The sequence below is a fragment of the Crotalus tigris genome, unplaced genomic scaffold (assembly GCF_016545835.1).
Source record: "Crotalus tigris isolate CLP2741 ecotype Arizona unplaced genomic scaffold, ASM1654583v1 scf7180000019264.1261149, whole genome shotgun sequence".
NCBI classification, from domain to species: Eukaryota; Metazoa; Chordata; class Lepidosauria; order Squamata; family Viperidae; genus Crotalus; species Crotalus tigris.
This window is the reverse complement of record NW_024097461.1, coordinates 399,403-424,619: the sequence shown is the minus strand read 5'-3', so window position 1 is coordinate 424,619 and position 25,217 is coordinate 399,403. Positions and strand designations below refer to the sequence as shown.

The window sequence follows — 25,217 nt, the reverse complement described above, 5'->3', positions numbered from 1 at the left end:
AAACTTTTCTAGAATTCCCCCAAATCATTGATCCTTTTTTCAATATTGGCAATAGTATATTTACTGAAAGGTTAAGAATGCAAAATGATATATTATATTTGCATCAGATATTTATAAGATGTTTTTTTCCCCCAAGGTACTCAGTACAGTTTGGAATTTTAAGTTCAGGATCGATAAATCTTACAATGACTACTAGTTGTGACATCTATTTGGAACTTTGAAATCAAAGGCAATGTTCCATTGAATGCCATTTGGGAAGTGTGGGCATCATCATACACTGGTTGCAAATACTCCAGTAGAATTTGATTGAACCCTTTAAGGAAAACTTTTACTCAATTAGATGAATTTTTGGTCTTGTCCAGCAGGATCAGAAAAGCTAACAAAAGGAAGAAATAATACCTGAGGTTCTTCCACATACATACACACATACATACATACATACAGTACATACCGTAAATACATACGCACATACATATGAAAAACAGCCAAATTTAAACACTGGCTGCCTTTTTTTGTTATTGTTATGTTTGGGGTCTGCAGGTTCTGCCTAACAACTTGTTCTTGGATCCTCCTTCTTAATCCTTATTCCTTGCTTTTTTACTAAAAGAAGAGCAAGGTGATCTTCCCCTGAGCCAATACAGGCTTCCACAAAAACATCGAACTTGAGTTTACTTTTCAAAATGCTTATGAATTACAAACACTCCATATCTACCAATTAAAATGAGCAGAGTTTAAATTAATTTAGATACAATCAAAGCCAAGCAGTTAGATCACAAACAACTATTAGGTAGGCTCTATTTTATTTTTAATAAGCTATCCTGCCTTTAGGCTATGAGGATTTGGATTCTACGGAGCATATTTGAGCTTACTTGGTATGAAAATGAGATGTGCTTGGAGAGTTAATCTGGTGAGTCGTGACTATTTGTAACTGTCAACTTCTCTCTGATGATAAATAATTAAAGCTTCAGGAAGAACACGCGCAGGAAGCAGTGGAGTATGCAGATACGTAGGTGTGGAAAACATTTGTTTTCATCCAGTCACTGAATAAAGAGCAAATGCATATATACTTATCCATCACACCATCCTCTTTTAGATAAGAACTATTAGAGCAAAGCACAGAAAGGGAGTAGAAATAGTAGACCAAAAGAATATGAGATAAGAAAAAGACATAAAACCTAGCTATATCTAGCTTATTCAGACATACGGCTAAATAAAAAGCATATTATTCATGCAATTGGGTTCATTCAGTGCTACATGATGTGAACCACAATGGCAAGTTGCAGGATCCAGTGCTGACCTGAGCTGCATATAAAGAAAATGACTGCATGTGTAAACAACATGGTGCTTCAAACATAACAAAACAGCGTATTCAGGAAACTCTCAGAAATACCGAGTGGTGATTAAGAACTAACACTTCTTTACAAAGGAATCTTATTTTCTGTCTTCATCTTTACCTTTGTCTTATATTATTTATTCATTTCATTGTAAACCTCTGTATTCCTCTTTTTAAAAATATTTTAAAGGATTTTAAAAAAATAATCCTTTCCAAATAATTTGACACCAGTCTGGGAGAAAGTAACAATAAACAACTACGGTGCTTTGTGACAGACAAGAAACAATTGAATTGCTTTCAAGTGTGATTGCTTTTAATTTGAACCTTTTTTACCTAACATCTTTACAATAAACATTTTCTTTGTACCTGCCAGTTCAACTTTAATCCCCTAAAACTGCCTTCACCTTATCATAGGCATCCATGGGGATGTTGAATCTGAAATATGATGAGTATGGCACTGTGAGAAAAGACCTGCCTATTTATCTGAGTGATGTCAGTTATAATCCCATGCCTACCATTTTGCAGATTGCAACATCCCTCCCCCAGACATTGATGATTGATTGCAGGCCATCAAGTCATTGTCGACTCTTAGTGACCATGTAGACAGATTTTCACCATGATGATCTGTCCCTAGTCTGATCCTTCAGCTCTTCCAATGATGCCCCCATTGCCACTGTAACTGAGTTTATCCATCTTGCTGCTGGTCATCCTCTTCTTCTCTTTTCCAAACATCAACTTTCTATACTATGCATTATAAAAATTGTAAAAGGCTATTGAACTGGAATTCAATAATGTCAACAACTAAGCATTAAAAAACACACTTAAATAATATCCTCTTGAGTTTTTAAAATGACTCAAGAGCAAACTAAAGGAGGATATTGACCTATATGATAAGTCATAAGAGAAGTATCAAAATATAATAAGTATTGAATAAAAAAGGTTAAGGTGTGAGAATGAGAATGAAACTGGAAAAATGCTGTAGATGTTGATGATCAAGAAAAAAAAGTGGATCATACACCAGTGGCAAAAAACTAGAGCAGGGTGAAGTTGTGTGCTTTACTAGAAAGTTTACCAAAGGTGAGAAAACGGATAAAGAAATTTTAAGATGTAGAAATATTGGTAGAAAATGAATGGGTGCTAAATGAATGTAGATTGAGTATAAAAATGAGAATTCAGTGCAAAAGAAATATATTAAGATGGTTTGTCATGGGGAACGAATGAAAAATATACTGCAAAACCAATACATGAATAAAGAATAAAAAAAAGGGTAGAGGAAGGGAAAGACTAAAAAAGGTGTAGTTAGGTAGAATTTGTGGGATGAAGAAACAGACAGGTGAGAAGAACAAAAGGCAATTTAGGTATGTATATACTTTAGGAGATTGCTGTACTTTCAGTGGACTTTGGGAGGCAAACAATAAAAGAACACAATTTAAACCATTCATTAAATTCAATAAAATTCCTATTGAAGGTACCCCATTCAGCTTGGATCAAGACATGATAAAATCAAATCAAAATATGAACCAATATATGAATGTGGTAGAAGAAAAGATGATTTGCCAAAATAGGAAACCTATGGAGAGATGAAGTCAAAATATTAGACGTAAATTGGGTAGACCCAGTTACAGAGCTCCTTGGATAACATATTGATTATTCTTTCTTAATTCAACAGAGTTGCTGCTATGAAATTAAACCAAAGAACAGCTCCTGTGTATGGTGCTCTGGACTCTATTTAAATTTATATGTCATTTGGCTCTCACAACTGTGGGAAATTAGACTGGAATCCAAAAGATTGGATAGCATAAGGAAGTTTGACCATTAAAAAAAGATCACTATAAAAGAGCTGGAACATAAAGGAAGATACACCTTCATGAGAACAGGTTGGAGAACATGTCATATTCTATATAAGTGAGTGGACTTATAATACTGGGTGACATCACTAGAGAGTTTAGCTTCTAGTTTAACTAGATGCTTCCCGATGACAAAGATGGTTATTATTTCTCTTCTTTGAAGACAATTTATCCAGGTTGACACTGGCTTAATAGTGGATTTGTCCTTTGCATATTGAAAAATTGTGTTTTTATGTAACCATGCATATATGCTGCCCTAACAGTTGGTCCTCAGCCACATTGTCAGTGTTATTTATACATCATTTTGTTAGCTGTTTTTATGATACTTGCATGATTATTCTTTAACCTAGCTCTGCTTTCCATTTCCCTTCACAACACATTGATGTTGCGTATGAATTTACCACCGAGTGCTTTTTTAAAGCCACAAAACAGGGGTCAAGATCTTAAATAACTGCAAAGCAGGAAATACGACAAACGCCTGCATGATATGTAACATGATATCTATCTATCTTTCTATCTTTCTATCATCTATCTATCATCTATCTATCTATCTATCTATCTATCTATCTATCTATCTATCTATCTATCTATCTATCTATCTATCTACTTGCTCATTACAATGTCCTTCTATAGAAATAGGAGCACTTCATATTTATATTTTCATTTTCTGCAGTAAAAATTTGGGGTCATACCTAGGGATCTCATTTCTTTCAGGACTTAAAATGATAGCTGATACTTTTTTCTTCTGGACTGAATCACACACCAGCCCCAATATGTTTTATTGCTTCTTTTGTTCTTGCTCTTTATATTTTTGTGATGGAGATTTTAGATGAGGAAGGTACAAGACCTTTCCTGACTTCTCCAGTATGGTATACTGCAATCCTGAATAACTGTGGCCTACCCCTTTAACACTCTGTCTTGCCCAAGGTGAGACTGACGTCATATGAGGGGGTTGGAATGTTGCCATAGCAATGCAAACCTGTGGGTGGGAGATGTTAGCCAACAATGTAGGTGTTCCCCATCCCTTCCCCTTCAGATACAGTACATTATAAGAATTGTTCAAATATGATTTTATTAAAGGAGATACTCTTGGAGATAATTCCAACTCTGGCTGTCTGCTGTCAGTGTGACTCTATGCCTTGTGCTCTGAAACAGCTAAGTGTGAGACATATTGTCTTCGTAGACACCTGATTTGCTTCCTTGGTTTAGCAGCCTTCAGGAGAACTGCAGCTATGCAAATTTGCCCATGATAATGTATTATCTTTTTCGATATTTTTAATATTGCTAATGACAGCCACCCCCACCCCACCCCCATTTAATGCTAGGAAAAGCAAGAAAATGGCACTCCCCTGAATTTGACGATCCCATTTGACTGCCTGAGGTAGTCTCAGAATACCACTAACTTGGCATGTTCATTCAAACACTGAAATCCATAGAAAGTGCAGGCATGAGTCATCAGGAGCATGCAGCTTTAACTCTGCAGCTTATGTCCTGCCTTCATAGCAATAACTGTACCATCCTGGGTTATTCTACCCAGCAGCAGTGATTATTCAGAATTATCCAATGGTGGAGCCTGTGGGAAAGTATGCCACCTTCAAAGAGCTCTGGCTGTGCTTCCATCCCTATTATGTCTCAGCAGAACAAGGGTTCTGTTTGCAGAAGAAGGGGGAGAGCAAGACACGGTGAGGAATGCCTCCTTTGTAGCCCATAGTAGAGTGATCATGGGATCAGAAAAGTAAAACAACAGAACCCTTAGTCCAATTACTACCCAATGTGGCAGAAGTCAGGGGACAGAAGCAGGGAACTCAGTCTTTTTGGTGCCCATTCTCTCAGCACCCAAATGACTCACTTTCCCTGTGCAGTAGTAGAATGTTTTCCTATCCACAGGGTAAGAAGATATGGAGCTTTACAGCCCACAGCATTGTAGTAAAAGAGTCTGCAATTTCACTGTGTGACTCTCAGCTGCAAAACCAGTACCTCCGCAGTGATGTCAGAGCCACTACATTGCAGGACTGTCAGTTGCAGAACTGCTTCCAAGAATGTGGGGAAACAAGCTGGGAAGAATTGCTCCATGGCAGCCATTTTGCCCCAATCCTACTGGGGTTCACTGGCATCAGAATACGCTATTGTCCCTGTTCTCCCTTTCATAAAAGGAACTGGATCTTCCTAGTGCTGGCTGAACTGACCTGCCAAAGATCTATATCCAGTGGTGGGATTCAAATATGTGAACAACCGGTTCTTGGCATGGATGCCGCTTCCGGAAGTCCATTCTGGGCCTTAGCTACCGGTTCTGCCAAACTGGCCGAATCCCACCACTGTCTATATCCCATTCTTCTCTCCCCACTGGTACTGGGAGTTTAAAATAGACATTGTGCGCAGAGTAGGACTGTGCTGCTGTCAATCAGTAGCCAAAAACTAGACAGAGGATATGTTGGCAGAAGCCTCAGGTGGCTAACAAAGAGTTGTCTTGCTAAGATGAACCAAAGTGGCAAAGTTTATGGTGGAAGAAGCTGGAAAAAACATCATCTTAAAACCAAAGCAGGAAAAGATTTTAGGCTGACTTCTCCAAGGGTTGAGAGCGAACTGAATATGATGTTGTCCATGTTGTCTAGACTAGAGGATCCATTTGCTAAAGCATAGCCAATCATAGTTAGCAGCTTGTGTAGAAGATCAATAAAAAAAGAATGTGCTTTTCCTTGTCATAAACACTATAAATGAAATTGGTTAATTTCTATGTCTAATTTATATCAACTAAGGCATATTTAGATTTGATATTTGTCCTATATCTTGCAAATAGGACACTACCAGGAATCCAGAATGATACTCAGAACACTGTACCACTGATGCAAGTTAACCAGTGAAGAGGCCAAAAATTCCACCATTGGGCTGGAATAGCAATCACTGGAGAAAGGATTGCTGGTGGAAAAAAATAGAAATCTGGGGAGATGGAGGAAAAGTGAAGTTGTTTAGGGGAAAAAAGAGGAAGAGAAGGAGGGAGGAATAGATTGGATGAAATTGAATCTTGCAGGAAGCTAGACAGTGACTGTTGAGAAAGTGGAGGCCAGCAAAGACCTCCAAAGAGAAGGCTGAATAGTGGAGAAGACTGTGTTAGAAATGAAGAATGCACTAGATGAGAAGAGTGAGATCACCAGCCAGAGATCTGAAGGTATATTTACTGAGAGGATGTCTGTGAGGGTAAAGGCTGCTAGACCTGGAAGGCATACTTTGAGGAACTGCCCAGATTTGGACCAGGTATTCAGGAGCAGAATCTGGGTTGTTGGGTTAGGGTCCCTGCATTGCAGTCATGAATTGGGGGTGCACTGTGATTGTTACATATCCTTCGGGTGAGGCAAGGCAGCCACTTTTAGGCCCTGGATATGTGCATGAGATCACCTGGCATGCTGGCCAGCTTGTGCTGTGCTGATCAGAAGCTTCAGTGGATAACTGGCAATAAGAGAGGGCAGCTGAGAGTGTTGTGACTCTGTAGTAACTCTCCTTGATCCAATTCTTGTGAGAGAGAGATGTGAGTGAGGTTGAGATGATAAGAAAGTTGAGATGGTGTAAAGTTTTGATGTGAGGAAACCAGGAAGCTAGAGTGATTTATGCCAAAGTCCCTACCTGTCAGATTGCATGTGAGGCTTGAAGGGGATTGGCCTTGGGGTAATGGTAATTCATTAGGATCTATTGGTCTTCCTGATATCAGAATACAAGCCTGATGGGGAGAAGTTAGGGGAGAGCAGATTGTGTTCATAATAAGTAGGGTAATGGTGGAAATGCTGGGCTAATTATTAAAGGGAAGACTTGCAATTGCTTCTGGTTCCCACTTGGACTCTGGTTCTGTATACATGGTTAGATTGCCAGTGACTTTGATTATCAGTTTGCTGTTGGTAAATTCCTGACCTTGTCTCATCAACAAAAATCATATACTGCTAGATATATTAATAAATGAAGACCAATGCAGTCTGTATGCATGTTTGTTTTTTAGATTAATTTATATTACACTGAAGTTGTACATATGAATTCTTGATACTAATTTTATCACTTCTGATAGTAGTATTAACGGGAGATTGAAAAAAAATTGACTTTTGGGTTATAGATTTCTGAATGAAATCACTTTTTTAAAAAAAATGGAGTGAGCTCTGGCACATGTATGGTATTATATGAATATTCAAAATGATTTATAGGTAGTCCTTGACTTATTCTTGTAATGAAGCCTTCCTGTGTTGGTCATAAGTCATGATGGTTATAGAACAGGTCATATGACTGATACAATTTTACAATCTTTTTTGTGGTAGTTGTTAAGTGAATCACTGCAGTTGTTAAGCAAACCAAACCAACAATTTTGCCAAAACCCAGAAGTGACAGTTTTCAGCAAAACTGTCACAAAATGTAGTTGTGACCATGGGGCGCTGCAAATGGCCGTAAAAGCAGCCATGTTACCGAGTACTTAAAGTTTGGTCATGTAACCGTGGAAGGGGGCTGACATCGGAACTTTGAGTCTTTGAAACTTGTAAATAAGCTTCAAGTAGGTCTGTCGTAACTTCATATGTCACTAAAAATAGTTGTAAGTCGAGGACTACCCATTTGTATTGTTAGCACATGGTAAAAATGTAAATCTAAAATTTGTTCCACCACACTTTCTGGACTCGGTGAAGAATGAACTGTACTGAATAATCTATTTGGATGTAACCCTTTCAGTAAAATTAATAGAAATGTTCACTGTCTCCAAAACGCACATTAAAAAAATGCATGTAATTTCAAATTTTCAAAAATATTTTGAAGGACTACCGTACTTTCTGGCGTATAAGACGACTTTCTAAAGCGTTGAAATCGGCGCCGAAGTCGGGGTCATCTTATATACCGAGTCGTCTTATACACCGGAAGTTACGGTAGTTTCCGGCGTATAAGACGACTTTCTAGGTATGCAACTCGGCACCGAAGTCGGGGGTCGTCTTATACGCCATGTCGCCTTATACGCTGGAAAATACGGTACATAGAAAATTTATTGAGGGGATACAAGCAATAACACAATCAACTTCCCATGGGAAATACTTTTTTTCTATAAAAAAATGAACCTTAAAAACCAGAAGAGTACTTGAGACTTATTCTACTTAAATACTCCATCCAGTAGTCAGTCTTATCCAGAAGACTATTTGTAAAAAGGAGAACAAAACGTAAATATATTTTGAGATCAGAATAAATTGAAAGTTAAATAAAAAAACAAAAACCCTACCTGTAGTTTAAAAAGTGATATACTACTTTAGCTACAAAGAGTTGTATTTTTTTCTGATGCAATCTACTGCACCAGTAAGTTCAATGGCACTACAGCTATTGTTATTTCCTGTTTGAATATTGTGTAGACATATCAAAATACATTCCTCCGTAAAGGATTGAAAAATTGGACACAGTGCTGTGACCTTTCTATCCTAAATAAATACAATAATTATAAGCCATTCATCCAAAATTGAAATTTCAAATTGAAGTATAATAGTATTGATTAAGATTATATATTATATCGGTATCCTATTTTCTTGAAAAAACTGCAATTGGCCAAATTCACACAACTCACTAATACTAAACTAAGAAACAATATCACTGACCAATTTGTTAAGCTAGATCTTCAGACTTCCAGGTGACAGGAATGCTGAGTTCATAACATTTAGGGATGTGTAAGTTATTCATATTATACATACAATTGATTTTGGTTAAAAAGTAAAGTTAATGTTTCTATTTTAATCCCAATTAGGGATAAAAAGTAATTTTATTTAAATATATTGCTCAAGTCATAGGTTTTTTTAAAAAAAACGTTTTAAAGCATATTTCTTAAAATCTTGCCAAACATCTTGTAAATCTGTTGCAATGCAGTGATTAGATATTTACCCATTAACTTGGAAAGTAATTAAGCAAACTAATGTAAACAAATACCAAGCAAAAACAGGAGGTAAACAACTTGACTGCATGCATATTGGGAAAAAATTGCCTTGGGTGCATATATCCTGATACATGGGATTTCTGAGCAGCAAGAACTTTCAAGGCTGCCAGCATTCATGCAGTAAAATATTTAAAGACAGAAGCAAGTTGTGTGACATACAGGCCTACTATGTAAGATACAGAATCTATCACATTAATATGCCAGGAAATTCCTATTCCCAGGCAGGCTTTTTTTTTCTGTTGATTGGAACTCTTTGCCTCCAAACTCTCTCTGTAAATAACTTTACACTTGCTCTTAAATTGAGCAGAGAAAAAAAGTACCTTAATAGCTCTTTCTTACAGCAAATCCTAAGCTCTTAAAAAGTGTCAAATGACATCATTAAATTTGTTAATTCATAGACACAGATATAGAAAAAGTCTGATTAGATTTTTTTTTTCTTCTCTACTGGTTATCAGGAACTCACGGATTCTTCTGTGTTTCCACATCAGCTCTGGTGAGGACAAAATGTTTGAAATGTTTCTGAGTGTTTGAAAGTGAAAACAGTAACAGTTTGGAAGTGCTACAAGGCTAAAAACTTATATTTACTTATCAAGGAATATGCTCCACTGAATTCACTGGTACTTACTTCCAAGTTCTATTGTTTAGGGATTGTGCTAAAGATTTCATGAAAAAGTTTTAAAGCTATGCAGATAAACAACTCCAAGAATACAACTTAAAAAGCATGTGTGCTATGCAAATATAAACAATTATGGGAGAGTGCAGAATATGGAATTTTCCTTCCATATTTCATTTTTGTTTTTCAGTGAAAACAAATATAGGCTGTTATGGAGGTATGAGGAGAAAGGGAGAAAAAATAAAAAATAATCATTTGTGAGTAGAATCCCTTTGAACTGCTGAGGGAAAATTCGTATGTCTGAACAGAGAGGTAAAGACTTAACACAGGAAAATATGGACCTAGAAACCTTTGAAGTTAAGACAAATAGAATGCAAGAAGAAAGGAAGAGGGAAGAGAAAAGCCATATTTTTAAATGTTATGTGGGAAATCAATGTGCTCAGAAAAATTATACAGAAAATTTTAAAAAGTTGGCCTGACAGAAAACAGTGAGAGTGAAAACATATACAGGTAGTCCTTGACCTACGACCATAATTGAGCCCAAAATGTATGTTGCTAGGTGAAACATTTGCCAAGTGAATTTTGCCCCATTTTACAATTTTTCTTGCTACAGTTAAGTGAATCATTGTAGTTGTTAAGGTAGTAATATGGTTGTTAAGTAAATCTGGCTTCCCCACTGATTTTGTTAGAAGTTTGCGAAAACTGATCACATGACTCCAAGACACTGCAACTGCCATAAATATGAGTCAGTTACCAAGCATCCAAATTTTGATCATGTAATGATGGAGATGCTGAAACGGTTGTTTGAAAAAGCGGTCATAAGTCACTTTTTTGAGTGCCACTGTTAACTTTGAATGGTCACTAAATGAACTGTTGTTCTACCTGTACACAATTTTGTCAGGAGACTTCTCCTAGCCAACACCTGTCAAAGCATGACTGCTACTCCCATCATTCAAAGGTACTCAGTCGGAGATTAGAACCGTAGTCCGTCAGAGCTCACTAAATTGAGGAAGGCTGTCTGAGCCACCGTTCCCCAACGTTGGAAAGTCCGTCGATCTTCCGGGAGGAAGATTTAAATCAATTCTCAACGGTGTGAAGTTAAAAGGCCTTCTGGTCCGAGATGGTGGAACCGATATGGGGGTGCGAACCGGAGCCAACCAAAGACTCCGATCACTTCCCTGTTTCAGGAGACTCAATAGCGGGAGTGGGAGACAGAAAATTAAAAAAAAAAAAAGTCTTGCAAATCCTATATGCAACTCTCTCTCACACTGGCTTTAGGAAACGAATGAAATGGCTCCCCAATGTATTACTGGTTCTAGAATGTGATCGTTGTGGTTTTTTTTTTTTTAAATACCCTACTTCGATTGTAGTCCTGGACTCCGGGATTCGTTTTACTAAATTCTGAATGAAACACGCCAAAGAATCAAATTGTTCTGAAAAATAATATGCAAAAGATCGGTAGCTATGTGCAAAGATCAGCCATTACGAGAACAATGGTAAAAATAAAATAATAACCGCTCTTGGCCACCACCCCGCCGGAGACAGTGGATTCGTAGATCATTCCTTCTGTCCTCGTAAGAGGGAGATAAACAAAACCCGCCAGTTCTCAATAACCAACGTCCGAACATTGCAAACAAGTATGTTTGGCGCCCAACGCTGCCCCTTGGCGCCTACGCGCTCTGATTGGTGGAAACGGAGACAAATCTTAGGAGAGAATCAAATAGCAACAGACCGCGGCCACGTGACAGCGCGCGCTCCGATTAGTCCAGGGCTCCCTTCCAATCAACGCTGAGATGTTGGATTCAAATTGGGTCGGGTGCCGAGTTACCTTCACGGCAGTCGGTTAGTGACGAGCTCTGGGGCCGGAGGGGGATTTCGCCGGGAGCAGAAGCGTTGTGGTCGCTGCCGCCGCCGTTCCTTTCATAATGGCTCATAAGCAGATCTATTATTCGGATAAATACTTCGACGAGAACTACGAATACCGGTACGGGACCGGGGAGGCTCGTGTTACTTCATTTGTGCCGAGGGAGACGGGAGGGAAATGGGTGAAGTCGGCTTTCCATCAATTTGCCTTTGCCTCAGTACACAGAAACGAAACGGCGAGCAGTTGGCCACCTCAGACTTTGTAACAAAAGAGAAAGTTGGGGGGCTTCGGGGGTTATTTAGGAAACATCGGGGAAAGGTGGCATCAATGCCCCAAATCATCTTTCTCTGCCCATTTATAGAAGCCGCCAGCAAAAGAGCTGAGACACTGCTAAAGTACAGTAACCTGCTGCTGCTGCAGTACGTTTTTATAGACTTGACCTCCGAGGGAGTAACTTTTCTCCCTTTCCACCTGAATTCTTTATCCTGACCTAAACTCTGGAAAAAAATAAAGAATGGCTGATCCAGGGTTAACCCTCAGGGAACTTAATGACTGAGTGGGCGTTGGCTGCACTAATGGTTCTTTCTTGTGCATCTTCTAGATTTGGAAAAGTAGCTTGATTGTGCAGGGTGTGAATATTGAAGACTTGTCTGTGGAATTGGATATTTAACATAATATTAGATACTACTTTGAAAGTATCTGAATGTTGCCATTACTGATTATATAGCTTTAGCTAAAGAAGGATTCTAAAGAATGTCAATCACTTCCTGAAAGCAATGAATTTTTATAGGAAACTTTATTTTACTCATGACTGGGTTCATGCATATTGAGTTAACCATTTTGTGTGAATGTGATGTATACATTTTAATTGTGATAGGCATGTGATGCTGCCAAGGGAGCTCTCAAAGCAAGTACCAAAAACACATTTAATGACTGAAGAAGAATGGAGAAGGCTTGGTGTTCAGCAAAGTCTTGGCTGGGTCCATTATATGATTCATGAACCAGGTAAAATAAATGCAGATGTTACATTTTTAGAAAACATTTTCCCCAAAGACTTCTTGTTGCACTGATGTGAATGAGGGGTGTTTGTATAAACTACTGAAATGTTTATGCATTTCATTTGTGATCATACAGGAATTGAAGGGGAAAATACAAATGTATAGAGAGTCCTATGTCAATTGAGTTAAAATGTATAGTTCTTTGGAGAAATAAATTTAATTGTAATGTATTATATTGTGGTACAGAATATTTTCAATACATTTTGTTTCATTATGCTTACCCTCATGTCTTTTAATCAATATTTTACAGTGAAATGTTGTGATATGACTTTACAATTTGTTTCAAACATGTTGGAGTAGAACCTTATGTTACATATTTGAAAGGGGATTTTCTTTCCCAAGTCAGTTACAATGGCAGTAATAAAGGGATGGGTTTAATCAGCATGATTGGCAAGTGTAAGCTTTCACAACAGTCATAAACAAATTTCTGTTTTTCTCTTGCAGAACCACATATCCTTCTTTTTAGAAGACCACTTCCAAAAGGCCAACAAAAATAACTTCTCTAAATTTCTGAAATTTTATGTACAAATGTATATATGTTGGTAGTATTCAGTGAATACTTGAGAAAAATGTACAAATAAGTCATTACCTGTGCATGAGCTGTATTATTCACAGCAACAGAGCTCAGTAAAATGCAAAGTTAAGTTGGCTGCTATGATCTTGAACTCTCATTGTTAACAAGTGCCTATTTGCTCTTGTCAATTTTGTTCAATAAAGTTTACAACTTACATGTGTTGATCATAAACTCTTCAATGATCTTTGGTTTATATTAGCAATGTATCTTTCTATAACTGTTAGAGCAATTCATCCTGTGGCTTTTCAATTCCTAAAATAGGTCTGATGAAATAAACCTGTTTTTAAAATTAAATCTTGGTATGTATTTCATGGATTTTAATTTTTCAATCTAATTTTCTATACAGTATAAGAATAGCTGTCCAAAATTTTTAATAACAGGTGACCTATTTATATCTCCGATCCAGCCTATAGATCTGAGATTTCCTAATAGATCAGCTAATCATAAATACCACCTGCTGTGAAACTTAAGAAAATTATCCATCTCAAAAAATAAGACTCATGGGCAAAACCAGTTGACAAATTCATACTGATTTGTGGTAATTTGCTTCCAAAGTGCTTATGGATCAATTGCTCTGTTATCTCTAGAACCTTCCCCAATAGTGATTTTAGAATGATGAGTCTTACTGTTCTGGAAATGTCTTCCCTTTTTGAGAATTGGGGGTGTCTGTCCAGTAATCTGGAATTTCTCAAGAACAAATATTTGGCCAGACTACAGCAAATTCCTTAAAAATTCTCTAGGATGCAATTCATCTGACCATGGAGATTTAAACTTAAATGTACATTCCATCACCTTGTTTATCAATCTCATACTTCAACAGGTTGGAAGATTGAGCTGAAACGAACAAGATATCCTTTAATACAGCTGTTAAGGTATTACATTTAGGAATGGGAAAAATGTGGGACCTATATATAACATGGAGAATTGTTTGGAAACACTACATTTGAGCAGGACTTGGGTGTGGTCATTGACGAGCATGAGTCAGCAGTATGATACACCTATTACTAGAGCTAACAGGCCTGGCTTGCATTATAAGAATTGTGTCAAGGGTGCATGAAGTCATTCCATTTAGTACTTGTGCAATCATCTGGAATTTCATGTATGATTTAGAGGTCTACATTTCCTGAATGATATTAACAGGTTATTGTACAGCAGGTATGTCCAGCCCACAGGTTGCATGTGGTCCTGGATAGCTACAAGTTCATAAAGTTTTAACATGATTTTAGTGATATTTATATAAACTATATTACAAATTTTATATGCAGCCTGAGACAAGCCAAAAGGTTAGCAACCCATGCTGTAAAGGATTCAGAGGAGGTAATGAAAATTGTATTGAGACAACATGCTTTATGAAAATGAAAATAGGCTAAAGGAATTTGAGTTGTATGGGGAGAACAAAGGGAGGCATGGCAGCTATGTTTAGAACAAAAAAAAAAAGTCAGAAGATGGTCAAAAACTTCCATGGCCACAGAAAATGACCAGAAATAAGTATAAGTTGCAGTTACCTATATATTGTTTAAATAACTTTTCTAATAGAGCTATACAATAGTGGAACAGGCTCCTTTTGGAGATTGTGAATTCTCTACCCAGAGCACAAGTGTCAAACTCGCCATTGTCACGTGATGTGTCTTGATGTATCATGACCTTTTTTGCATTGCCGGAGCTGGGGCCTTCATATGATGCAACCGGCACAGGCTGGTAGTTTGACACCCCTGATGTAAAGATTTTTAATAACTGGATGGCCTTTTCTCATGGATGTTTTAGTTTTTCTGCATGTCACACAGGGTTGGGCTTAGATGATCCTTATGGTCCCTTCCAACTTTGCAATTCCATGATACAGTCCTACTAAATCTTCAGAAATTATTGATAGAACATCCTTTTCTAAGACTGAAATTAAAAAAAACACCTGGTGAGTACTGTCACTTTTTCTGTGCTAAGTGTTGTTTCCCCCCAGCATTTGGCATATTGATTCCCTTTTCTAAACTAATCCTAACCCTTAACCTTTATTATGTGATGTGACTATTGACAGTATGATGTCAATACAGTATGATGTTCATTATGGAGCCTCAGGCTCAAATCCTCATTTATAATTCATTCAACATGACTTCACACAGAATATTGAAGAGAATGAATGAGACTGCATGGAACCTGTATGCCACTCTAAGCCCTCCAAATAAAACTTGAAATATACACTTAAAATATGTACAGTGCATTTCATGAGGCAAACAGGTCCCCAAAATGTCTTTTGTTTAGAAAATTCAAACAAGTATAGGTGAGATCTTACTGATACATAATAGTATAGGCTTGCTAAATATCAAGTGCCACATGAAAGTAGCTTCCTAAGGTAATTCAGATGTATAGGGTTTTATGTGACTTAATTTTGAAAAAAAAAGTCTATTGAAATAAACTTCCAGAAAAATAGGACAATGACGTTGTATGTAGTTTCAGAAGCCAAGGTGTTTGTCACCCTATCGGAGATTGCGTACCAAAAACAACTCTCACGATGGCTTGCTCTGCCGGCCCCCCTTTGCAGCTGGTTGCGGATCGGCTTCCGCGCGAGCCGGATCGATTTTTCTCGGGAGAACGTTCGGTCACTTCCGCCTACAAGCTTCTCTTTGCCTCTGGCGTCATGACGACCTTCATATGATGACTATGCCGCTGCTGATTGGCCACGAGCCCGAGAGACTCTGGCGTCGCCTCTTCGACGGCTTTTGTGCGCGCCAGCTGGGTTTGTGGTGGAGGGTAGGGTGGAAAGTCGCCGTTAGCGAGGCATTGACCTTTGCTTGCCCCTTTCTTTTTTTCCCCCCGCCATGACTTCACAACGGGGAGCGGGCAATGAGGTAAGCGGGGAAACGGCGGTCAGGCTGGGTTTGCGGAGAACTAAAAATAAAGACCGGCTTTTGTTTTAAGCCCTCCTGGCCGTTGTTATGTAACCGGCAGCAAGAACTCCCCCCCCCCCCGTGATCCCGGTAAAGCCAAAGAAAAGGAAGTCTCTGTCTGAGGTTTCTTCTTAACGTAAATCACGTCGCTTCTACCCTTCCTAATGGGAGCCTCGAAGTGAAGGGGTAGATGACGATCCTTTTCAGTTCTGGTGGGGATTCCTTCCTTTTTCTGCGGAAGGAAAAGAGGGACCGGACAGCAAATGAAAGTGAAGTTCCGGTGGGCGCAGCTAGAGGCCCTTAGGAAAAGACGCACTTTGTGTTTTCATAACCCGCTAAATCATAGTTCACGAACTACAGCGGAAAGCCCGAAGCCAAACAAAATGCGTTACTTTAAGCCATAATGGGGCATTTCGTTTTGGATTCGTTCTTTGAATAAAACCGGCGTGTTTGTTAACCATGGCTTACTGTTAAAATATTCTGTGAACGTAAACATTATCATTACAGGAAATGAATGAATTCCATTCCACTTCCAAGAGAGCTAAAGTTAAAATCTTGCCTGTTTTTTTCAAATGTGTAATGGCCTTACACTTATTTTCTGTTCTCTAAAGCAGTGAGAGGGTTGCCATTTCTCTCTCCATTTGTTTTTTAAGGAAGGTCACATGTTAATGGCAAAACTTACCGCAAAAAGCTGAAGTTCAGTAGCCAGTGGTTTTTCCAATAAAAAGATCCTATTTATTTTATTCAGTTAATATATTATCTGATTTTCAAGAAATGTCTCAGATAACATAAGGTACTTTACAATATAAAACAGTATTGTAATTCTGTTTGTAAATGTAAATGATTTCAAATAAAGCTGAATTAAAATAAGCATAAAAGCTTCCTGACATTGAGCTCAACTCTCGGGAATTAGGTAATGTGCAAGCATATCATTTTCTTGATAATAATATAGAAATGGTTTGCCATTGTCTTCTTCCAGAATTTTGACTAGGTTCTGCCCTCTGCTGCTGGTTAAAAGAAGTCTAATTGAAAATGTTGGCACATCTGTTTAAAGGGGCAGGGAGAGAGAAGGATAGCAGTTAGTTTAGGAAGTATTGCCTGAAATTGGATTTTTCTGATTACTATTTAATCTATATTAAATATCTTATTTAGCAGGTACTTCTTTTAATGATTGCAGATATAAGGGGGGGGATTCTGACCAATGCATGCACTTATCATTTGTGTGTCTGACAATAATGAACACTGGAGTAACTTATTGGCAAAACTGCACAAGAAGACTTTATCAGAAACAGATGGCAGCAACTAGTGGTCTTTGCAGCCTCTCTCTTAGTCATTTCTCTTCTGGTTTAAAGAGTGAATTGCAACTGCTAAATAAGGAAAGGGTACATTGAATTTTAGAAGGTGGCATCTAGATAAATATAATTGGTATCAAAAGTTATACTTCTGAACATTGATTGGTCATGGACCACAATAAACAATAGGCTTTTTAGCAATCACAAGGATGTTTCTTTGGAACCTGATTTTTCTTTGCAGAGATACCATAATTCATACTGGGAATAATATTTCAGAAATCTCATTCATATATGTTTTAAAGCTTTGTGAATGAAACTATTACTTGGGTAGATAGTATATAATATGTGGTAGAGAAGTCGCTAATTTGTTTGTTTGTTTGTTTGATGTAGAGGCCAACTAACTCCAAAGTAACTCTAAATAGCTTACGCTATCAATTGGAAACAATAAAATGGAAATCCCATATGTCCAGACAGTCTCCATCATATTGTACAGAAAACATACAACCTAGGGCTCCACAGTCTACTCCATGGCTGGGAGAATAGTTACCTTTAAAACATTCAGTCCAGAACATCATAAAAATAGCAACTACAGAAATTTCTGGAGAATATCATTCCAGAGGACAGGTGCTCCTGATAGATTGAATTGTGTAACAACTGGTTCCAAAGCACACCAAAAGTTGAACTTTCTCTTGCTTTTCCATTCTCGGGTCATATTTCTGGCCAGAAATACTTCTATTTACTTAAAATATTTCTTAAGTAAAAAAAATCTAACATGCCAATATATGATTTGAAATATATGCTAGATGGTTTATTGTGGCATGGGCTTTTACAAGTATTGGTGCACTTCGTCAGGCTGTTTGACTTTTGCTTGTCAATTTCAGGCTTAAGCCTATTATCCTTTTAGATGCCAGATTTTTTTTTCCTTCAGCATTATGTTCTTCATAGAATGAGTTGGAGCAGAAGGGAAGAAGAATTTTACAATATTATTTCTAAGTAGTGGGATTTCCAAGTATAGGTTCCTATTGTATGGCTCACTTAAAAGCTTAAAAAAATTCTCTGATCTGCATAAGGTTAACCTAGGTTAGCCCTAGTATGTCTTTTTTAAAAAAATATGAAATACTGTTTTTTCACATTTAAAATACAGAAACAACATTGACATAAATTTAATTTGTAGTTTACTTTTACAAATAAAGTCTTGCTTTGATTTTGACTAATGGGTCTTTGAAGATAGATCCATATTCTCAGGCAAAGTACATCTCTGGAAAAATATTTCTTATGAATGCATAAGTTGATTTTTCTGGATTATATCTTCTTCCATTTATTAAATCAATATGTTTATTGTGGAAAAGAGCTATAATTCATAGACATGAACACATGTCTTGGCATGCAAAGGGTCCAAGTGATGCATATAGATAGATGATTATTTAAAATAATATTGGAAGCCAAATTAAAACTAGATGATGCAATATGTCATTAGTATTGCTTATTAGTGAATATGCTTATCTGCATTTACTAGCTTTTCTGAGAGTAAAGTGTAGCCAGAAAAAAAATATTCTCTGCTTTAATTTTGCCATATTGCCTGGCACTCCTAGTCAAAGAGAGTTCTTATGGTTTAAGTTTATTCACATCCTCTGTGATTAGCAGTGCTAGGAATTTTTGTGGCTAACACGATACATTCAAAACAAACCAAAGACAGTTATTCCACTTAGAGAAAGAACCAATAAATGTGTGGTTCCATATGACTTAATAGAACATATACAAGTACATTAACAGTAGATACTGTGGTTCCTGACAGAGTAAACCAATTTACTTCAACAATATGATAGGGAATATTATAGAAGCTTATCTATACTTATCTTAAGTAGAAATATGTAATATTTCACTTGGATGGGGTGAACTTATTTATATATTCTTCCCCTTTGGCTAAGGTTGTATAGTATATGTTCTTTTCAGTTTTAATTTATGAATTATTTATTTCATCACAAGAGTAATTATGATTAGCTAGTCGCTGGAAAAAAAATCTGTGATGTCAAATTTCAAAATATTTAATTATTTCAATATTCAAATTGTCAGAGAAATGTAAAAATTATTCAGTAAGCATACTTTAGCTTAATATTTTTGCAATGTGATTTAATGGGTATATTTAAATTTTTGATTAAATATGCACTTATAAGTAATCAGTATAAATTTTCCAGGTTATGACTGCACTAATAAACAATTCATAATCTGAACTGAAACACTTAAGTTTCCTGCAGTGTCTCTAGAAATAACCACTAGAGCAGTGGTTCTCAACCTGTGGGTCGGGACCCCATTTGGGGTCGAACGACCATTTCACGGGGGTTGCCAAACAACGCAGTCCGCCATTTCCCCCCCCCCTTTTCCTTAACTGTGCTACTCCCTTTTATTCTATTGGCTTTTGAAAGCCAATAGAATAGACTCTCTTGAATAGAGTCTAATTCTATTGGCTTTCAAAAGCCAATAGGAATTGTCCAGGCTGTCTCTGCCCTGCTGAGCCCGCCAAAAGTCCCATTCTGCAAACGGTGCTGCACCAGTTGAGTAGTCCTCGACTTACGACCGGTTGAGTAGTCCTCGACTTACGACCGGTTGAGGGTCACGGCATTAAAAAGGTTGAGAATCACTGCACTAGAGGATTCACAGTGAATGGGCATTTAACTGCTAGCTGTACGACTTACTTCGCTTTGGTTGCTGCTTTATATAAGTGTAAAGTTAATATAGAGCCAATGCAATCACGCTACAGTGTGTATGCATACTGTATTATTATTTTCAGCTCGAATCAACCCTATTGCAGGTTGAAGTCTTTTTCACTGAATGTTACAGATTATTATCTACTGTGGTGGTCTAGTACGAATTGGTAGATATTTTTAATTCCCCCAACTAGGGATGAAAAAGAGTGATATTGGCCCAAAGTCATCTGCCAGTTTCTGTGCTTAAGGAAGGATTGAATCTTGTCTCTCTGCTTCTAGTTCAGCAGTTTAATTGCTACACCATGCTGATATTTTCTTTCTCTCTACATATACAAACATGCATACATACATAGACATAGATACATATGCTAGGGGTGTGTAATAACATCATATGTGTCCTCTTTCACAGACTTCCATTTTAAATTACATCTGACATTTAAACTTGTAATGCAAGACTGTAACTGAGGTAAAAGAATAGTAAGGAGATTCCTGCAAAAGAAGAGAGATTGCAGAAAGGGAGAAAGTGTGTGGACTTAAATACTATAGAAAGTATTTAATTTAATTTAATAGCAAAGGTAGAAAAGCTCTATATCTCTACTGCCTATAATATCTTTCCTCCTGCTTGTAATTATCAAGAGATCATTGAAATGGATAGAAAACCATCTTTTGTACTTCATGCAGTATAAATAGTTGTTCCATGCTTATATAAATGTGTGTATGTGTAGGTGCACATTTTAAAGCAAGTATTTGAGCCATTAAATTACTGATGCAGTGTTAAATATACAGTTGGCATTTTAATTTCTTCATTCTTGTTTCAAGAGCGGAAGAATCATATTTTCTCCCATGTACATACACAATGTTTTTAACTTTCTGTGGATAATCTGAAAGTATATGTAATCAAAATTATTTTGTATATCAGGGCATCAAGTTATCAGCAGAGGTCAAACCATTTGTCCCCAAGTTTGCAGCAGTAACAGTGGCATGGTCAGAACCCGCAGAAGCGTGTGTCTTTCCTGGATATTATACTACATGCTACCCATATGTTCAGGAGCCATCAATGAATAAGTATGTACCCTTTATGTCTCATTTTTGAGAAACTATTAATTTCCCAAGATCTTGAATTTAATTTCTAAGTAGTTTGGTGAATTATATTTATTGGTTATTTATTTAAGCAATTTATATGGATCCCCATTTTAACAATAATTCTGAATGATGTTATATTTATTGATTATTTAGTATTTTAGGCTACGGTATTTAATTTATTTCTTATGAGACACTTCAGAGTTGATGTGTCAACTTCAAAAGCCTTTTTTCTCATCCCTAAATGTCTTACTTTATTATCTATGGAATAATAAGAACAGAATTTAAATGGAAAGAGAAGATATTTAAGGATAAAGAAAAAACTTTGAGATATCAATTCCTTCGTATTTAGATTGTTTTGCTGTTGGAACAAAAGTATAGCTTATATCCTATTTATATAAAATAATTCATTTCCAAAAAACATATAGATAAATGTTGATACTTTTACAACTTGTGATATTCATATTCTGTTATATGTTGATCAGAAATCTAAACATCTAGTGCTAGCATTTAGAACTGACTGAAATATTTTCCAATTAATATTACTGCATGCAATATATGGAAGAAATTCTACATCTGTAACCTAACACATGTATTTTTGAATTTTATGAATCAGCTTTCATTCCATATTTTATGTCATTTTATGTTTATTCCTTCTCAAAAAAATCTTAGCAAAATAAACCAAGTGATTTGTTATAGCTTTAAAAAGCCATGTTTTTACATTACAATTGTTTTATAATTTGTTACATTTGAATACCACCCATATTATGATATAAAATAAAAACATACTTCTACAGTGGGATTATTTTCCTACTGTAAAATACCGATGCATTTGAGTAACCTGTTCTGCTAAAAATCAATACGCTTATTCTGTTTAAGACAACAGCTATATGTTGAAGAAGTATCATGGGACACCTCCACCTGTCTTTCTCAGCGTGCATCTCAAAATCTTACAGGACGTGCTTCTCTTGAAGAGTACACCAATTCTCCTTATTCTCTTACTGCCACACCAAATACACGTGCAGTTTCCAGCTTCCAAAGTCAGAACAGTTCTACTAAACCGGGTAGAGAGTACATGAAACAGGCTTCTTTCATCAGAAAAGAAGGTGCTTGTTTTCCCAGGGTAAGTGATAAAGGTTTAGACAACTATTTTCTGTCTGTCTGTATTCTCGTCTCTTGCTCTTCATCTCCAAAGAAGGAGGTATACTGTTGAACCTTGCCTAAATCAACGGTAGTCAACCGTGGCTCTTTTATGACTCGTGGACTTCAACTCTCAGAATTCCTGAGCCAGATGCTGGCTCAGGAATTCTGGGAGTTGAAGTCCACGAGTCATAAAAGAGCCAAGGTTGACTACCCCTGACCTAAATGAAAACCTGTGGGCCTCCTCTTGGTGTTCTTTCTGATCTTTAGCTGTCCTTGGATTCACAAGTAATGACTGCGATAAAGAGCATGATTGCCCAAATAGATACACTGTGTTAGCTGCGACTTTTCCAAAGACAAATCAGATGTGGTAACCCTTGTTCATGCTTTGTATTTCAATGCAACTTTTACAAAGAGCATCATAGGTAGACCTCAACTTACAGCCAGACATGGGACCAGAACTTCCATTGCTAAGCGGGGAAATTGTTAAGTGAGTAACATCCAATTTTACAATTATTTTTTTGGGGGGAGGGGGCATAGTTACTATGTAAATCACCCAGGTTGTTAAACAAATCCCCCATGGACATTGTTTGTTCGAAGTCTCCTGGAAAGGTCGCAAATGGAGATCACATGACCCCAGGACAATGCAGCTATCATAAACACAAGCCAGTTGTCAAGCACCCAAATTTTGACCACATAAACTTGGGGATGCTGCAATAGTTATAATTGTGAGCACTAGTCACAAATCGCTTTTTTTTCTAGTACCTGTGAAAAGTTGCTAAATTAATGGTTGTAAGTCGAGGACTACCCATGCATAGGGATATCCTTGAAAAAAGCCTAGAAGCCTCAGTTAATATAAAATGCAGGAGCTGAGCTGCAAACCAATATTTGAATCTTATAGCTGGATCTGTATTATTCAATTGGTTATCTCATCAGAAAGTGAAGTAGATAGTATTAACCATTTTTAAAGTTTAGGGGGCTATCTAAGAAATCATCTTCCTGATATGAACATGTCTGAATATTAAAATCTGCAGAAGAGGCTCAACTGTGTGCCTTCTATCCGAGGGACCAATTACTAGATATAGGCCAGTGATGGCGAACCTTTTAGAGACTGAGTGCCCAAACTGCAACCCAAAACCCACTTATGCATCGTTGAGTGCCAGGTGGGTGTGGCCCATTGGGTGGGTGTCTCCCATTGGGTGGGCGTAACCCATTGGGTGGGTGTGGCTGCGGTGGTAATGGCAGACTAGATGGGACTAAAAAGTTCAATCAATCAATTTCAACTTTGCAAGATCTTTTTTTTTCCCGCGAGAAGTTGAAATTGATTGATTGAACCTTTTTTTTTATTCACACGGCGGCGGAGGCCTAAAGCAAAAATGTTTTATAAAACCCAGCTGAAGGCCTAGGACTGGGGTGATGGCGCATGTGCCCACAGAGAGGGCTCTGAGTGCTGCCTCTGGCACCTGTGCCATAGATTCGCCACCACTGATATAGGCAAAAGGACCTTCAGCATTAATCCCAGGAGGAAATATATTCTCTTGGCTGTATCTTTTCTTTAGGTATAATCTATGTTTATTCTTGAATGTTCATTTTGTTTTACATGTTTTATTTTAATAACTGTTCAGTATTTGAATAAATGTAAATAATATAAGTGGAATAAACAAGGAAATATTTTAGGAAATTCAACTTGGAACGTATTGTTTTTCCTTTTTATTTTGTACAGAGACGACTGGAAAATAATGAAACCAGACTGGAGAATAAAAGGCCTAATGGAAGTGATTTTACCTGGAGATCAACAGACAATGCATCTTATATTGCTCTGCATAGCAGAAATCCTATTAAATCTGGTACACTGACTCACATGATTGAAAAAAAAGAGGCCAGAATACACAGTAAGATCACTTTTAGATAACATGTTATTAAATAATATATTTAAGGAATGTTAAAATGCAGCACTTTCTCATTCACACAGAGAAAATATTGTAAAATGTTCCCTCTGCTGAAATAAAGAGGATCCTATAGAAATCTTTGAGGAAAAAAAAAACAGATTTTGCACATAGCTGGAACAGGGCACAGAGGTGTGCGTCTACAAGTTTGATTCCTAAATCAAACAGGAGGGGAAATGAAGGGAAACAACCTAATTAGAACTAAGAATGGTTAGTGGGGATATAATCATTGGTTGGCTTGGCTGGCGAGAAAGATGAAATTACACTATGCAGGGTGATAGAATGCAGTGGCTTGAGTCTTGAACAGAATAATTTGTTTCAGGATCTGGCCTATATATAATAACTGTTAAAAATAGTAAACTGATTATGTGTTATTGAAAAAGGTAACCATTAGTGTTTACATTTTGTTTTAAATTAGATAGGCCTATTAAAGTTATGAATGGGAAGTTCAAGCAAATTCCAAACGCTGAGCATCTTCCAGAACCTGCCTTTGAAATGACCTTGTCAGATTTCCCAAAACTCCAAGACCTAGAAAGTAACAATCTCCTGGATCTTCAAAAGCATGCATGGGGGCCAGTGGGCTCAGCAGAAGGAGATAAGCTGCCTCTGACACCACCAGGAAAACTTGCAATTTCAAACATAACCAAAGAGGTTAGCCACTGGATAGTGTTTGAAATGTTGAACATAGAGGTGTTGATACGAAACCATTTGCTAATCAGTACAACTGCCAATTTCTATTAAGGGAACGTGAATAGAAATATATCTCATCAATAATGTCAGTTCCATTGCATGTTAGAGAAAATTTGGAGCTAAATTCTTAGTTATCAAAAATGTTCCTCTAAGTCTTCCTAAAATGACATTCTGATTATTTTATATGTTATGTATAAAATATCCTCTTTGGGGGGGAGGGGAAAACTTAGTTTGATTTATATTTATAAAGAGAAAGAGTTGGGT

At 37.1% G+C, this 25,217-nt stretch overlaps 2 protein-coding genes across 3 annotated transcripts in view; both read left to right on the top strand.

The window, feature by feature from the left end:
• Positions 1–11,549: 11,549 nt before the first annotated feature.
• Positions 11,550–13,392, top strand: CKS2 (CDC28 protein kinase regulatory subunit 2). Its single transcript, XM_039361417.1, has 3 exons — positions 11,550–11,709; positions 12,467–12,594; positions 13,092–13,392. The coding sequence occupies exons 1-3, from the start codon at positions 11,651–11,653 to the stop codon at positions 13,142–13,144; spliced, it is 240 nt and encodes a 79-aa protein (XP_039217351.1). The 5' UTR covers positions 11,550–11,650; the 3' UTR covers positions 13,145–13,392.
• A 2,514-nt stretch (positions 13,393–15,906) lies between these two features.
• SECISBP2 (SECIS binding protein 2) overlaps positions 15,907–25,217 on the top strand; it is a 32,488-nt gene continuing 23,177 nt past the window's right edge. The window contains exons 1-5 of one of the 2 annotated variants that reach the window (XM_039361425.1): positions 15,907–16,061; positions 21,017–21,162; positions 22,057–22,300; positions 24,041–24,209; positions 24,682–24,914. In XM_039361425.1, coding sequence (XP_039217359.1) covers positions 16,032–16,061; positions 21,017–21,162; positions 22,057–22,300; positions 24,041–24,209; positions 24,682–24,914 — 822 coding nt within the window. In that variant the 5' untranslated portion in view covers positions 15,907–16,031. Of the gene's footprint in view, positions 16,062–21,016; positions 21,163–22,056; positions 22,301–22,539; positions 22,808–24,040; positions 24,210–24,681; positions 24,915–25,217 lie in introns of those variants that run through there. The other variant, XM_039361426.1, reaches the window with a different exon arrangement.

Coding starts and splice junctions, on each gene's coding strand:
- CKS2 (XM_039361417.1), top strand. CDS start 11,651: ATGGCTCATAAGCAGATCTATTATTCGGATAAATACTTCGACGAGAAC. Junction 11,710..12,466: donor GACGAGAACTACGAATACCG/GTACGGGACCGG, acceptor TAATTGTGATAG/GCATGTGATGCTGCCAAGGG. Junction 12,595..13,091: donor TTATATGATTCATGAACCAG/GTAAAATAAATG, acceptor TTTCTCTTGCAG/AACCACATATCCTTCTTTTT.